The sequence below is a fragment of the Aspergillus tanneri genome (genome assembly GCF_003426965.1).
Source record: "Aspergillus tanneri strain NIH1004 chromosome Unknown AapTan_4_pilon_pilon_pilon, whole genome shotgun sequence".
Taxonomy (NCBI): Eukaryota; Fungi; Ascomycota; class Eurotiomycetes; order Eurotiales; family Aspergillaceae; genus Aspergillus; species Aspergillus tanneri.
This window is the reverse complement of record NW_022984631.1, coordinates 2,101,059-2,114,662: the sequence shown is the minus strand read 5'-3', so window position 1 is coordinate 2,114,662 and position 13,604 is coordinate 2,101,059. Positions and strand designations below refer to the sequence as shown.

The 13,604-nt window shown below is 47.4% G+C and overlaps 4 protein-coding genes across 4 annotated transcripts; 1 reads left to right on the top strand and 3 right to left on the bottom strand.

Moving 5' to 3' along the window:
* Positions 1–3,600: 3,600 nt before the first annotated feature.
* ATNIH1004_005886 (DUF3405 domain-containing protein) lies at positions 3,601–5,933 on the bottom strand (the record flags this gene model as incomplete). The annotated part of the gene is made up of 6 exons (XM_033570525.1): positions 3,601–3,741; positions 3,804–4,656; positions 4,729–5,272; positions 5,348–5,610; positions 5,666–5,718; positions 5,844–5,933. The coding sequence occupies 6 exons, from the start codon at positions 5,931–5,933 to the stop codon at positions 3,601–3,603; spliced, it is 1,944 nt and encodes a 647-aa protein (XP_033426557.1).
* Positions 5,934–6,878: 945 nt separating this feature from the next.
* ATNIH1004_005885 (DUF3405 domain-containing protein) lies at positions 6,879–9,727 on the top strand (the record flags this gene model as incomplete). Its single annotated transcript, XM_033570524.1, has 5 exons — positions 6,879–6,887; positions 7,592–7,788; positions 7,843–8,066; positions 8,122–8,749; positions 8,824–9,727. The coding sequence occupies 5 exons, from the start codon at positions 6,879–6,881 to the stop codon at positions 9,725–9,727; spliced, it is 1,962 nt and encodes a 653-aa protein (XP_033426556.1).
* Positions 9,728–11,314: 1,587 nt separating this feature from the next.
* On the bottom strand, positions 11,315–11,961 carry ATNIH1004_005884 (uncharacterized protein; the record flags this gene model as incomplete). Its single annotated transcript, XM_033570523.1, has 3 exons — positions 11,315–11,725; positions 11,764–11,832; positions 11,908–11,961. The coding sequence occupies 3 exons, from the start codon at positions 11,959–11,961 to the stop codon at positions 11,315–11,317; spliced, it is 534 nt and encodes a 177-aa protein (XP_033426555.1).
* Positions 11,962–12,440: 479 nt separating this feature from the next.
* Positions 12,441–13,104, bottom strand: ATNIH1004_005883 (uncharacterized protein; the record flags this gene model as incomplete). Its single annotated transcript, XM_033570522.1, has 3 exons — positions 12,441–12,658; positions 12,730–12,829; positions 12,898–13,104. 3 exons carry the CDS (start codon positions 13,102–13,104, stop codon positions 12,441–12,443), a joined length of 525 nt encoding a protein of 174 aa, XP_033426554.1.
* Positions 13,105–13,604: the final 500 nt, after the last annotated feature.

Sequence of the window (13,604 nt, the reverse complement as noted above, 5' to 3'; positions counted from 1 at the left end):
CGTGATTCTAGCTGTGTTGTGTTATACGCTTCAGGTCCGGAAGATGTATTAGGAACCAGTGATCGAGATAATGTCGTTGTCCATACGAGAATCCACCTTTTGGCCCCTTCCCTATTTCTGTTTGTACGGTTTTTTGTTCTAAGGTTCACTGTAACTACTAATGTAGAGTCAATGGCTTTTTATACGCTATAATAGGACAATTATGATGCGTGACTAAATCCTATCTCGAACGTTGATCAAACCCGTGTCTGACAACCAGTCTTAATATCTTTCTAGAATTCTCCTGCATTGCATCCTCATGCGGAATGGCGTAAAATTAGTAAGTGGATCCTGGAGTGTGCACGAACAGTTTACAGGCGCTAATCCAGCCCCACATTCGGACCCTGGATATCCTCCGATGTGCAAAGTTTCATTCGTTATATGCAGGCTTATTATCCGCTCAATATTACAAACAACCGTTGGCAGGTGTTTTCGGCACGAGGGATGTGAAATTCCGCTACCGCGTATTCTACGCCTCCGTGAGAACTCTAGGGAGAGGAATCATAAGCATAGCGTCCTCCTCTTTGCCTTTAAAAAAAAAAAAAATGAAAATGAAAATGAAAAAGAAAATGAAAATGGATCCGACCTGAAGTCCCCGGTAGGCTGGCCGTTGGGAGGGATTCGGGATCCCGAGGGAGGTCTGGTCCCGTCCCATATTCCCATAAGGGTCCTGGGGGTGGTCCCGAATCCCGTCTCAAGAAAATGGGAAGGGATTCCCATCCCGTGCCAAGCAATAAGGGATGGGATTCCCATCACATGGGATTCGGGATGGGATAATCCCATCCCATGCCAAGAAATATGGGAGGGAAATCCCATCCCTAAATTATAAAAATACTCTTCCCATTTCCCGTCCCATTTCCTAATTAGGTTTAGTATATTTTTAAAGTAGCAGTTTTTAGTAGTAACTATACAGTATATACAGTAATTATTAATCACGTGATTTAGTATAGGAAGTTCCCATCTAATCCCAAGGGAATTTCCCAAATTCCCATTCCCTTCCCATCAGTAAGTGTGATCCCATTTCTTACCCCAATTCCCATCCAGAAAGAACGGGGAATCCCAGTGGGAATCTCTTGGCATTCCCTTCCCATTCCCATTCCCATAAAATCTTAGAAAATCGTCCCGTTTTTATGGGACGGGAATCCCATCCCGATTTCCCATGGGAATTTCGCTTCCCAACGATCAGCCTAGTCCCCGGATATCAAGGACTTGGAAAATGGCCCACTTAATATCAGCTTTGGCCTCTCCTATCGTACAAATGACAAACTTCCTGTCAGCGATGAGAGGTCTCAGCTGCTCGCGAGCATAGCTATATCTCTACTTCTGCTCTGCAGCCGAAAGACCATCTTCAATTAGCTCCAAGAATTTTGAATTTAGAAAATCTGCCTCCTGGGTTGGATCCGGAGTGCTGAGATGGGGTAGGTCTGATTTAAATAGCCATACTAGTTGGACAAGACAACCGTCAAAATCAGACCTACTCAGATTCTGCAAATATGAGTCAGAATATCCGCGCCGTATCAGACAAGGTAATAGTGACGACTAAGACTAGGGTCGATAACAGTGATTGGATGAAAGTCTTCTGTAAAGAATCATAAACCGCTTGTTCTCTCTCTCCCTGCATGTCTGCCCCCCAGCTAATCCATCACCAGTGGACGTTCCACCATCCTTTACACCATGGATCCAGATCCACTCGACATGGATACCCCATTCACCTTGCGGGTCCGTAGTGTGGCTGCCTATCTATCGTATATTGTTGATTACTACAACGAGCTCCCAGCGTACACGATGTTTAACCCCTCCCAAAGCGGGGGAGGAACTATGGCACAAGGACATGTTCGGAAACTTTGAATCACCTACACAAACTGCGCTTCGACGTTGTGAAAGCCCGCGACATTGTGAATCTGCGCTGTGCAGTCACCCCTCTCTGTCTGGGCTCATAGTATCCTTTGAACTCTGAAAGCAGTGACATGCAATATCACTACTCTCTAGATTTGTTTCCCAGCATCTACGTGGAACTGTTTAACACCACTGAGGCCGAGGTGTCCAATGCGCATAGGAAATTGCTGATGCGCACAATTTGTGATCTCCAGGGAGAATCCATTAGCGGTCAGGCAGTGATTATGAGCGAATTTTTAACTGGATGGCCACGACGCAAGTCACCGGCAAGTATGGGATTTGGCTTTTTCTAGGTAAACTGTGGCATATCATCTTTGGCATGGAAGCTGTGCAGTACGTTCTTGTCATTACTTTTTATTTGCTGTCTACAAGCAACCAGACTAACTGTCAGTTCTCCAATTGCCCACAATATAAGCGATGTCGCTGTGATTCGTATGGGTGGTGTGGGCTATTGGCGCGGGCGTGGTGACGCCGATTAAACGATATCCAGCTGCAACGAGACAAAGGAGTAAGGAGTCCATAAAGTCAGGAGTTATGTGTTAAGCATAGATTATTTCTGTATAATATGTAAATATAATCGATTTTTCCTTCGTCCATCGGGAATCTCGTAAGTCATGTCAGATGAATGCACACGGTTTTGAAATCCGAGTCGAGATGTGCTATAATGGCGTTATCTTTCCAGTGTCTACAATAGACTCTGCAGCTAGCTGATCTATTCGTGGTCAGTAAATTCTGGACAGTATAATTTAGTATATGCACTCTCAAACTCGCCCACAGTCCATGGCTAACAAAGTAACTGTTCATCTCATCCACTACCAAACAACCCACATTATTCTGTCTTCTCCCGATCCAACAATCGGATAGTCGTTTCCAATCGGGTTAGTTGGTGCAGCATGTTTATTATTCAGCGATTTTCGGCCGTTTGAGAGCCCGAAGCCCAGGGATAGTAACAGAACACGTGGGAGCGACGACAGAGCAAATAGCGCAAGGGTATGGACATAATTTTCTAGATATCTACCTAAATCCTCCACTTCTTTGTTTTAAAACAAATCAAAGAAGTGCCATCTTAATATTCTCTGTACTATACTGCTAAATAATGTTTTATACGGTTAATTAATAGCATAGGGTGTAGCCTTCCCTCTACTCCGCCGTACTGAAGCCCGGTCGTCCACACCAGTCAATCCTCAAAAACCCTAGAATCCAACATTACTGTGAAACAGTAGGGAGTATGGTCTTGGACTAAATACCGATAATAAGGGTGCCCACTTTATAACAGATAGCGTCAGAAGCACATAGTGGTACTACTCTCTATCTTTTTACCAGAGAGTTGACTAGGTAGTTGCTTTACTTGTTATGAACCTAGTGACTGTATTCTTAGACTCTGCTTACAAGTCCTAGCTACGGTGCGTCCTACAATAACTGTATAACCAAGGATTTAACAATGTCAGGCTATCATTTATCCAGAGCAGGTGTGTATTAGATCCTCGATCAGGGTATTTAAAAATTCCAACTTCTATATAGCCGCAAGTATCGACTGGCGGATGATATGTGCAATAAGATGTAAATTGGTACAAACAAGTGGAAAATGAGAAAATAAATGATTGAGAGATAAAAATCAAAACGAGGGAGTCCAATATCGTACATGGAAAGTCCGAAAAGGGAGTCTTACGACACTCCCTGGGCGTCGACTACGACGCCTATGTCGGCCTCAAAGTAGTAGCTGGTGCTCTCCGCATCTGGCACGACATTCTTGATGGGATGGAACAAAATCGATGGCAAAATATGCCGCCCGTAAGATTTTTCATACTAGATACTCGGTTAGTAGGTGATCCTAATCCCTTATACCAAAAAAAAAATTGATAAATTACCCTGGGGCCTCCAGTGCCATCCTTTTCCCAGCCCAGGAAATTCCAGTATAATTTGCCAGGCAAGTTGCAACGAAAATACCAACTCACGTCGTTAAAACGATACTCGCGGCCCCAGGAGAAGGGACTGTCCGGAGAGCTTCCACTCCGGCCATCTATGCCCGAATTGAACCAGCGACTCACTCGGTCACCCGGCAGCATCCGATCTGTATAAATCGGGTGGGGAACGGTTACAGCTTTCAGACCGTACATTAGCGCCGCTGACGGTGGCCACATTTCCGAGCCCATATGCCGACCCTCGAGATTTTCGTAATCCATGGCCAGGATCAATCGTCGCGAGAGTCGCTCATGGGCGACTATGCAAGCTCTGCGGGGAGTGAAAGGCTCATCATAACCGTACACCTGGTAGCGTATCACCCATTCGGTCAGGTGGGGATTAAAGTAGGGAAGGAATCCAAGCAGATCCGCTTCCTCGCCAACACCCCATTCATATTTATCCAGACTGGGGGTCGGCACCGGGGGCGAGGGCCCTTCAGGCAAGAGAGTGAGGCGCCGTTCGTCAAAGGACGGCATGGGCATCCGGCCCCAGACCCCGTGCGTGACCTGCTCTGTCTGCCCTTCAACAAACTTGCGGAACCCGTGATCGTAATCGCCATGGTAGCTTGGGATATAGAATCGCTCATTGCGTTCCCACAGTCCTCGCCGCGGTTGTCGCCGCCCGAATTCGGCAGATTTGTCCACTAGTTCGTACAGGTGGCCGGTCCATCGAACATCAACTTCCCAGTTCCAGACATATTCAAACTGGGGGTTCTCAAGCATAAAGTTCTGGACGGGAAGCCACTGCGAACGATGGACCCTAGATGGCAACGATTAGTCGCCGTCTTTTCCATAAGGCACAGAAATTGGGATGCGACCGATCTCCACTTACTCGGTTATTTCCGGGTTCAAGTTCGTGTACCGCCGCCGAACGAGGCCGACGTTCCAGAAATGTGTGATATCCCAGAACTCCGGCGGTATGTTGTCCTTTAAGAGCTGTTGCCGCGTCTTTTCGTCTAGGATATCAATGCTTTCATCTCTGACTTGGACCAGCAAAAAAACTTCGTATTCTCCACCAGACTGGAGGGAAAGCTCCATAATCATGGAACGCATGTTAATTAGGTCATTCTCCAGGTACTCCTTTCCGATCCAGGAGCGAAGAAGAACGGCCGAGCGCACTTCGGGGGGAATCTCTGGGTGTGCTACGTGGAGCGTCTTCCCATCGGAAAATCGGTCGGCATTGCGAGCGACACATTCGGTTTGTAGTTTTCCCCAGCTTATAGTGTCCCAGTTCACCCTTTTTGGTTTGGCCCAATTATGGACATTCTCCTCTTCTTCCCCGAAGCCGTAGGCACCGTATCTCGTGTACCGATCAAATGACAGCTGGCCGTCAAATCCAACAGCCTCATGCGAGCCAAATAACGTCGTTGGAAACCCTACTCAACAAATGTCATCAGTTGGATATTTACTTTTCCATACGGTGGCTAAAGAGGAGAGAAAGGTCAACGTACCCTTCGGAACCCCTTCGTACGCGCTTACTTGGTCGTCTAAACTCTCGTTTAACAACTGCCCGCGCGGACCGACACACGCCGTGAAGGTTCCGCGGTGACTCGCTTTCCACTCATCGCTCTCGTAATCCGGGAACGGGCGATAGATCTTTGGGAGCGGACCAGAGCCCTTCTTGTCCTTTCCTTGCAACCGAGGGTCGTCAATTAGTGTTGGATTGTGGGATTTGGAAAGTTTCTTCAAGGTGGATTTGAAATCCAGAAACAACCTGTACAGGTGTTATTAGACGCCTTCTCAACAGCTGGGTGGGTGACTTAGCTGACCTCGGGTACTTTGCGATTTCTTGCTTGTACTGGTCTTGTGCGGACAATACCTTCTAAAGATTCCCACCAAAACACCATGTCAGGATCCTAATTTGTATAAACCAAAGGAGAAACAGCAAAAGAGAAAGAGATACCCTTTTGGCAGCCTCCAAATTCGGAAAATGATTTGTTTTCTCACCTGCTCTTGGGGGATGGCGATGGCGACCACGAAGAAGATACACAATGATCCCGCGATACCGAGATATCGCGTGAATTTCTTACTCAACATGGTGCCAGACTTGCACATGGGCGGGAGGGTGGCTGAAGCAGGCAGTCTGGACTCAAGGTCGGGAAAGGAAAGGAAATAAAAGAATATAAGGGGACAGGCCTTGAGCATCCCCTTCCCGGATACCACCAGGAAACTTGGCAGAGAGGCAAAATAGCCCCGTCCATCCCTTCAGATCTCCAGTCCATTCTTGCGCCCCCAATACATCCTATATCCATCGTTATTCTATACGATCATGATCATCAGAGGGAGTTGCTTGCATCGGGAAATGTTAATATCAATGAACCCCGATATGGAACTGGCACACAAGCTCTTGAACGGAGATCGGGGCATTATTAGTATCCGCTAAGGGACACTGGTAGCCCGAAAATAGTTAACGCTGTCACACAAATGGCGTCCTACCTGAAGAACTACAAGTTCCGCCTGCAGTGTTGGGTGGAACTGATCAAACAAGTTCCGATGTGGGCCCTAGGGTCTCGCTCTAACTACTAGTACTCCACGTGGGGGGCCAGGGTCTCACGCTAACTGACTTCTTTTGTGGGGAACCAGACTAATGATGGTGGCGTGTAGCGAAAGATACCGCTAGACTAAAAAGGTGTAAGACACTTTTCCAATCCATACAGTAGCTTTCTTGCCTGGCAATATGAGAGCAGTGACGGATTTTCGAGGTTTCTAATTGGCCGAACATATGGCTTAGAAAATGTGCGATTTCTGGTGTTTCCTCAACAGTCTAATTCTTGTATTCCCTGATTGACGTGTCTGCTTCAACCCTCGGAGTCACAGGCTTTTCAACCACTTTTTCTACATCACATGATGTGGCCTATTTAGGCATAGTATATCTGATAAGCACTGTTTTGCGGTTGTGTAAGTCTACATTAGGCGGCTGTATTAAGAATTTTTTAGCACATCTAGCGCGCTTATCGTGGTATACTCCAATCCCAGCTTCGGATGTCGAAGGTCAGCTTGGAATTCAGTTCCCCTTGCCGACGCAGGAAATCCTGGACTAGGGCTTGCGGTTCTGACTTTCTACGGTAACGGACCGAACGATGGACGGTCGTCTCCGTCTTTATTCGCTGGTTCGGCTGGCACCAAACAGACCATCACCCAGGGATTAATCCGTCCTAAGGCTTGATCTTGACCTGAGGAACACGGATCATCTCTATACCCCGAAATGAACTGGACAAAACGGGACAGTAGTGGAGGGGCCAAAACCTGAACATAAAAGAATGACTCAATGTTTCTCGTTATTTGTTTCTCCTCCCCCCGTCTTCCGGGGCAGAAACTTCCCTGACGATGATTTCCACTTAATGCTTGCTTGCAGCAAGACTATATTTTCACTAGGCATAGGTCTATGAAGCCCGTCTCATTCCCTACAACTTAATTCTCTAAATACATAATTCCCCCAACTGCTCAAGACTTTCCATTCTGCATTGGGCATCCTACACTATGCCACTGGTTTTCTCACCAGTACAAGAGACCGCCGGCTCAAATCTCTAATTTCCTTGCGTTCACTCTTTTATTACCTCATTGGAATGCGAAACATGTTTTCCCAGAGCTACTTTACAGGACGTTCGCTCTTTCACTGCACTCGCTTTTCACTATGGCCGTGCTATTTATTTATAACCATCCTGGTCGTTCTCCTACTACACAGACTCCATCAGTCTGGTAATAATATTCCTTTCGATAAATCCCCTTTTAGTGCTGCCTCGAAACCAGACTCCACTGTGCCTATACCGTATCCTTACGAAGTTGTTCGACCAGGTGATATCCCACAAGAAGTTCGTGATGAGCGTTTCCTGGAAGAATTTGAGCCTCCGCCGCACGAACCGGGAGGTGAGGGAACGCTGCGTGATGTCCGGTAGGTGGATGGAGGATTCGATATCCACCCCCATGAGCTAATAGGGTTTTCTAGCAACGACCGGTTCTACCACGGAGGACTGTTGACATTGACAAGCAACGCTAATCAATTAGTGTACCCCAAGCCCATGATTTATGACCCTTACCCCGACTATAATTCGGATGAATGGCGGGGGACCTGGAAAGGCCAATTTCATCCCTGTGAAGGCCCGCGAGGTACGAATCTGGACCGTCGTAACCCGGAAGACATGATGTCTGTCTACCCCGGCAATCAAAAAGGTTTGATTAGACCCAGTTCTTTGCTTTAATCTCACAGTCTTGCTCACTGTCATAGATTTTCCTCGCCCAGCGCTTGGTGCGTATGATGCCATGGGTCTCGATAGCCAAGTTTGCGTCGATCGCTACTCTCGTTACAGTATTTACGGTTATTCTGAAAATGAGACCGAAAGCGCTTTTGGGTTTCACAAGCCATCCAAGGTCGCCTGGGACATGCTGAATTGGGGGCAGTTACAGTCAGAATGCTTCGCCAGGAATTCTGGACGGTACAAAGTCAAGAGAACTAACATCAATGACACTCTGGTGCCTCCCTCGCAGCACTCGGGGAAAAGCGAATCCGGAACATTAGGTGCTAAAAAACGATTTACTTCGTCCTCTTCCTCTTTACTTTTCTCGCGGCATGCTTCACGGTCGGCGGTAATCTTTCGTGTCTGGCATAGTTTGGAGTGGACTCCGAATATTATACATTATGTTCGCTCTATTATTATGGAGCTCTCTCTGCATAGTGGCGCCGAGTATGAGGTTTTTATTTTGGTTGATGTTAAGGATAACATTCCGATTAATGTCAGCGGTGCAGATGTCCAACATCTCAAGGACATGTGTATTCCGGCAGAGTTCCATAACATGACGATTTTCTTTAATGACGAAGTCCTAAAAGCATGGTATCCTAATGTCGGGGAACATCGGTACGGCATATGCTGTCCACCCTCGCTTTCTATCTCCTTGTCCCAATTACTGACTGGAATATTGCAACTTATAGACCGATTTTTCAACACTTCCAGCCCGTGCAGATCTTCTCGCAACAGTATCCCAATTTCGACTATTACTGGCAATTGGAATTGGATTCTAGGTTTACCGGTCACTTGTATCATTTCTTCGATAAAGCAATCGAGTTTGCCCGAAAGCAACCCCGAAAGTACCTTTGGGAGCGGAATGCATACTTCTACGTCCGTGATGCCCATGGGCCCTGGGACAGATTTATGCAGATGGTGGACCAATCCATGGTTGGTCGCGACAGTGTTTGGGGGCCTGTCCCGAAGGATAACGTGACTCCAATCGGGCCTAAGCCCCCAGTGGATAACCCGGGAGAGGATGATTACGAATGGGGCGTGGGCGAGGAGGCTGATATGATTACCTTCCTGCCAATCTTTGACCCTAGGGAAACTCAATGGACGTTCCCCAATACGCTCTGGAATGTTCCTCTAGAAACCCCTCGTCGTGCCGCCGTGGTCACCATGTCTCGCGTGTCGAAGAGACTAATGAACTTGATGCATGAGGCTCAGGTCGAGAAGGGTTGGGGTATTGTCTCAGAGATGACGCCAGCATCCTTTGCACTCTGGCATGGCCTTAAAGCCGTGCACGTACCTCATCCGATTTACGTTGATGGCCAATGGTCACCGAAAGAATTGGCCGGCCTTATGAACCGGGGCGAACCGGACAAAATCAACGGCGGGTCAGATAGTTTCTGGAATTTCCATCATGCATGGGACCACATCGTGTACCGACTTTCTTTTATGTTTGCAACGCAGACAGCTGAGGATCTTTACAGACGGTGGATGGGTTACAAGGCTGATAAAAATCAGGTCATGGATACTATTCCGCACCAAGACGCCTTTGGGCGGAACTGGTATGATAGCGGCGAATTGGTATTTTCCCCACGTTAATCATGTACCAGTTGTTATGGTTAAGTTGCTAAGACTAACTGGACAATTCATTTTTTTTAGCGAGAGGATCTATATGGCCGACTTTGTTACCCATCCATGTTTCTCCACCCTATCAAGAACGTGGAACTCCAAAAGGGCCCTGACATGCCAGTTCCAGACATACTGTGACTCTGCTATCGCTTCGATGAAATATGCAGATTTTCATCTAAAAACAAACTATAAGACGCTGAGAACGAAAGAACGCTAGCTACAAGCAGTGCCAGAGAAATTTCTGCAATGTGAGCAGAATAAGCACAACGAAGGCTGAGAGTGAACGATCAAGTCCCAGAGCTTCAGGTTTTAACCTCTGCTGGTCCGGACACATACAACGGAGACTAGTTCCAGGTCACTGAAGAGTTGGTTTCACAGGCTAAGAGCGAGTAACTCTGAAAGATAGTTGATAGTTAATATTATAATATAGATATTAGCAAAATATTCCGTTGATCAGAATGGTAGTTAATGAATGTTGGTTATCTAGCACTACTTTTTAATTTCCCAGTGAATCAATTTCATTAGATCATTGAATTCCTTTTAGTTTAGCATACAACTTTGCACATTTGTGTACATGCAAATTTACAAGAATTAGAAAGCTTGGGCATTTCTTCAGGATCAATATTCATTTGTACAGATCCTTTGTGCGACAGCACCTTAGTGCAGCAGTGCTGTTTTGACAACCGTGAGTACTGGCACGAGGAAAGACGCAGATTATTTTATAATTATTATTAAATCTACCCTCTACATAGAACTGTCGGATAAGAAAGATCTCTTTCTGCGTGAATCGAATTCTAAACTTACGTTTATTTAGTAGTCTCAAAGGGTCAGATGCCTGACTTTCATGGCTACGATGCCCCAATCTATTCAGGCAAGCATCATAGGAAACTTGCAGCATGTGAATTAATGTATAATTTAATATATTAATCTATTATTGGCTCGCTTAGTATCCCTTGCCTTAACCTTAAGTGATTTATTAAACAGCGGTCCGCGGGACTAGCTGCAGATATTAATCTATATCTTTTGAAAGACTGTTTGAAGACCTCTGCTTGGGCCGGAATCCTAGGGCTACAATGGTAAGAAAGGTATACATGATGCTTGTTCTATGTCGAGGTTACCGCTTACTAAATAGGCCTAGCGCCCCTAGTAAGTGTCAAATAATATGGCCGTTGGTGGACCAGAATCATGTGACTGGATCGGGGTAAAACCCCCGTGGAGCACACAACAAAATAATCAATCAAGAATAACCAAGAAGAATAATCAAGAAGAGCCCAACCAGCTCAATTCATTCAAATAAGACCTTTTCACCAATCGTACTCTATTTCCTCTTCGGGATTAGCCGTATATCTGACAGTAAGCGACCTCCCACATGGGTGAAAGCACCTTCATGTAAATTAGCCAAGATAGTCAATCAATTGATCAAGGATCCATGAAGCCGAATAGCGCTCATATCTATGAGCTCTGACATTCTATATACCTAGTTACACCAAGTTATTTTCTGACCACACCGAGCCAGTAGCCTACTTGATATACTCGAAATCCCTCATTCGTGAATGCTCAACAACTCCCTTCTTCCTCTGGCCTGTCCGTCCCCTCCCATAGCCCCACGTGCTTGATATCTGTCCCTGCCAGCGCCTCCCGGACAAATTCCTCAAATCCCGACTCTTCAACCCAACCATTCACCGTTACGTCATCCCACCCACTGAACAGCACAAACTCCCGATTCCCCTGTCCACCTGCTGTCGTTTCCCTCAGTTCCATTCGCAAGCCTCCCTGCAGAGTCCGCAGCGCAATAATTGTCAGGGGACGTCCCTTGATCACATGAAACAACTGTAGAAATGCGTCCCGTTGTCCCATCGTCAGGAAATATCGCCTGATCGCTATCATCGGCGCGTCCAGTGGGATTCGCTCGTGCGTCTTGGCTTCACGAGGATTGATGTCGATATGCACTATCCACTCCACATGGCCCTGGAGCTCATTAGTCGTTAGTTTGTCTCTCCCGGAACCCAGTCGTCGAAATATGTCGTGGTCGACTCCCATCCACCCAGCAAGTAGACATACGACGGGTCTTCGATCTAGGTTAGAAGATAGACGGGAAGCGTTGAGTGCGTAGCCTGTGCCTAGATTGCAGGTCGCAACACAGATCGGACCGTGCGATCTCCGGGTGATTTGAGACGGAGGAGGGCAAGCTCCGTGATGGCCATAATCTAGGGTAAGAGAAGAGGAATTCATTGGATAGACGTACTATGGGAAGAAGATTGTCGGATAAGGCTCGTATTTATAGTCTGGATAACCGGGGAATTGGTCCACAACTCGCGATGACTGTCGTGGCAGGGCGGGTCAAGTACGTCGTCATTGCTGCCTTCACCCTCTCGGACTTCACGGCCTGCAACATCCCCGATTCATGTCGCGATTGCTTTCTCTAGGAGGGGTGAGTGGGCCTCATATGTGCGAGAGGAAGGATACTCAACCCGAAGATCATAAGAAGCAGCCCGTTGTCTACAATAAGCGTGATCATAATTAAGACTCAATTGCTACCAGGTATTCGCCTCAGGCCGGAACACCTGACTAGGAAGGGGGCGATCGGCCCAGATGTGTACTATACATCTCATTTAACGGTAAAAGTCATGCTACTTTCGGTGTGGAAAACAATTCTGTCCTATTCCCGACCTCGTATTCGGCACTATCGCTCGTTCTGCTCGAACGGCGCAGCATGTGCATTACCCAGAATGTTGTCTGGGAAATCATCCTCACCCAGAGTCGTGGTGTGAGCCCAGGGTTTGTGCCGGTTCTCTTGAAGCACCGTGTTGCCAAAACAATTCGCTCCACCGCAACGGCGGGAAATGCTGGATGGCATAGCGCACAGTATCGTGGTGCACCAACTGCGAATGCACACCCGTACTATCTACCCAGTGGCTGTCCCGTTACATTATTATCTTCATCTTCGAGCCACGAGGGATTGCAATACTAACCGAGGATGGAGGCCAGCGGGATCAACTGTCCTACTGTGGTAATGGATCCCATCTTGCAGGGATCTTGATGGCGAATGATGGCTTCAGCTGCCCCCTCGGCCTATGCCCTCGGGGAGACGGAATAGGGAACTTCAACCGGGCACTGCAGCACGTCTAGAGCCAACAGACCACTGTAAATCTCGAAGCCGAGATGAGTGGTGCCGAGAGCCTCTGGCGTGGTGCCGATATCATGCAAAATACAGTAAGGAAGTAGGTTTCGTCCGCAAACTGCGAGTCCCGGACATAGTAGTACTTCATCGTCAGACATGCTGGGAGATGCTCTCGAGCATAGTCCTGAACCCGACGAGCCAACGACGTATTGGGGACTGGAGTCATTGACACGCCGGCGGCAGGGAGGGGCTCGCAGCTTGAAGGCTGGGTCTACGACCTTCTCCGAAGCCGACGGTACGGCCGTGAAGCCTTATTCATGGACGGGTTCCAAAGTGTGCTGGCCATGACTGATTCCGTAGTTATTGTAAAGATAGTGACCATACAGAGAGTACTGGGGGAATTTTTACATGGGGTGCCAATGATAACGTAATGATAGGGGATACGTGTCAAACTGATCGATCATCTTCGGACCAAGCTAGGCCCTTTGTCACCACATTCCGAGCCTGGACCATGGTGATTTCTAATATTCCTCTGTGGAACTCCATAATCTGATTCGGGTGGACCGTGGGATTTGCCTTAAACACCGCAATGGATATACGTCGCGAGACCCTCGCTCTGTGTTCCCGAAACGGAAGTTGAAGGGGGATATTGCTTGTTTGTGACTCGACCAGTTAGGGTCTTCTGGTTCTCTGGTCCATGACAAGAGGCGTTGTCTGAACTTGGAT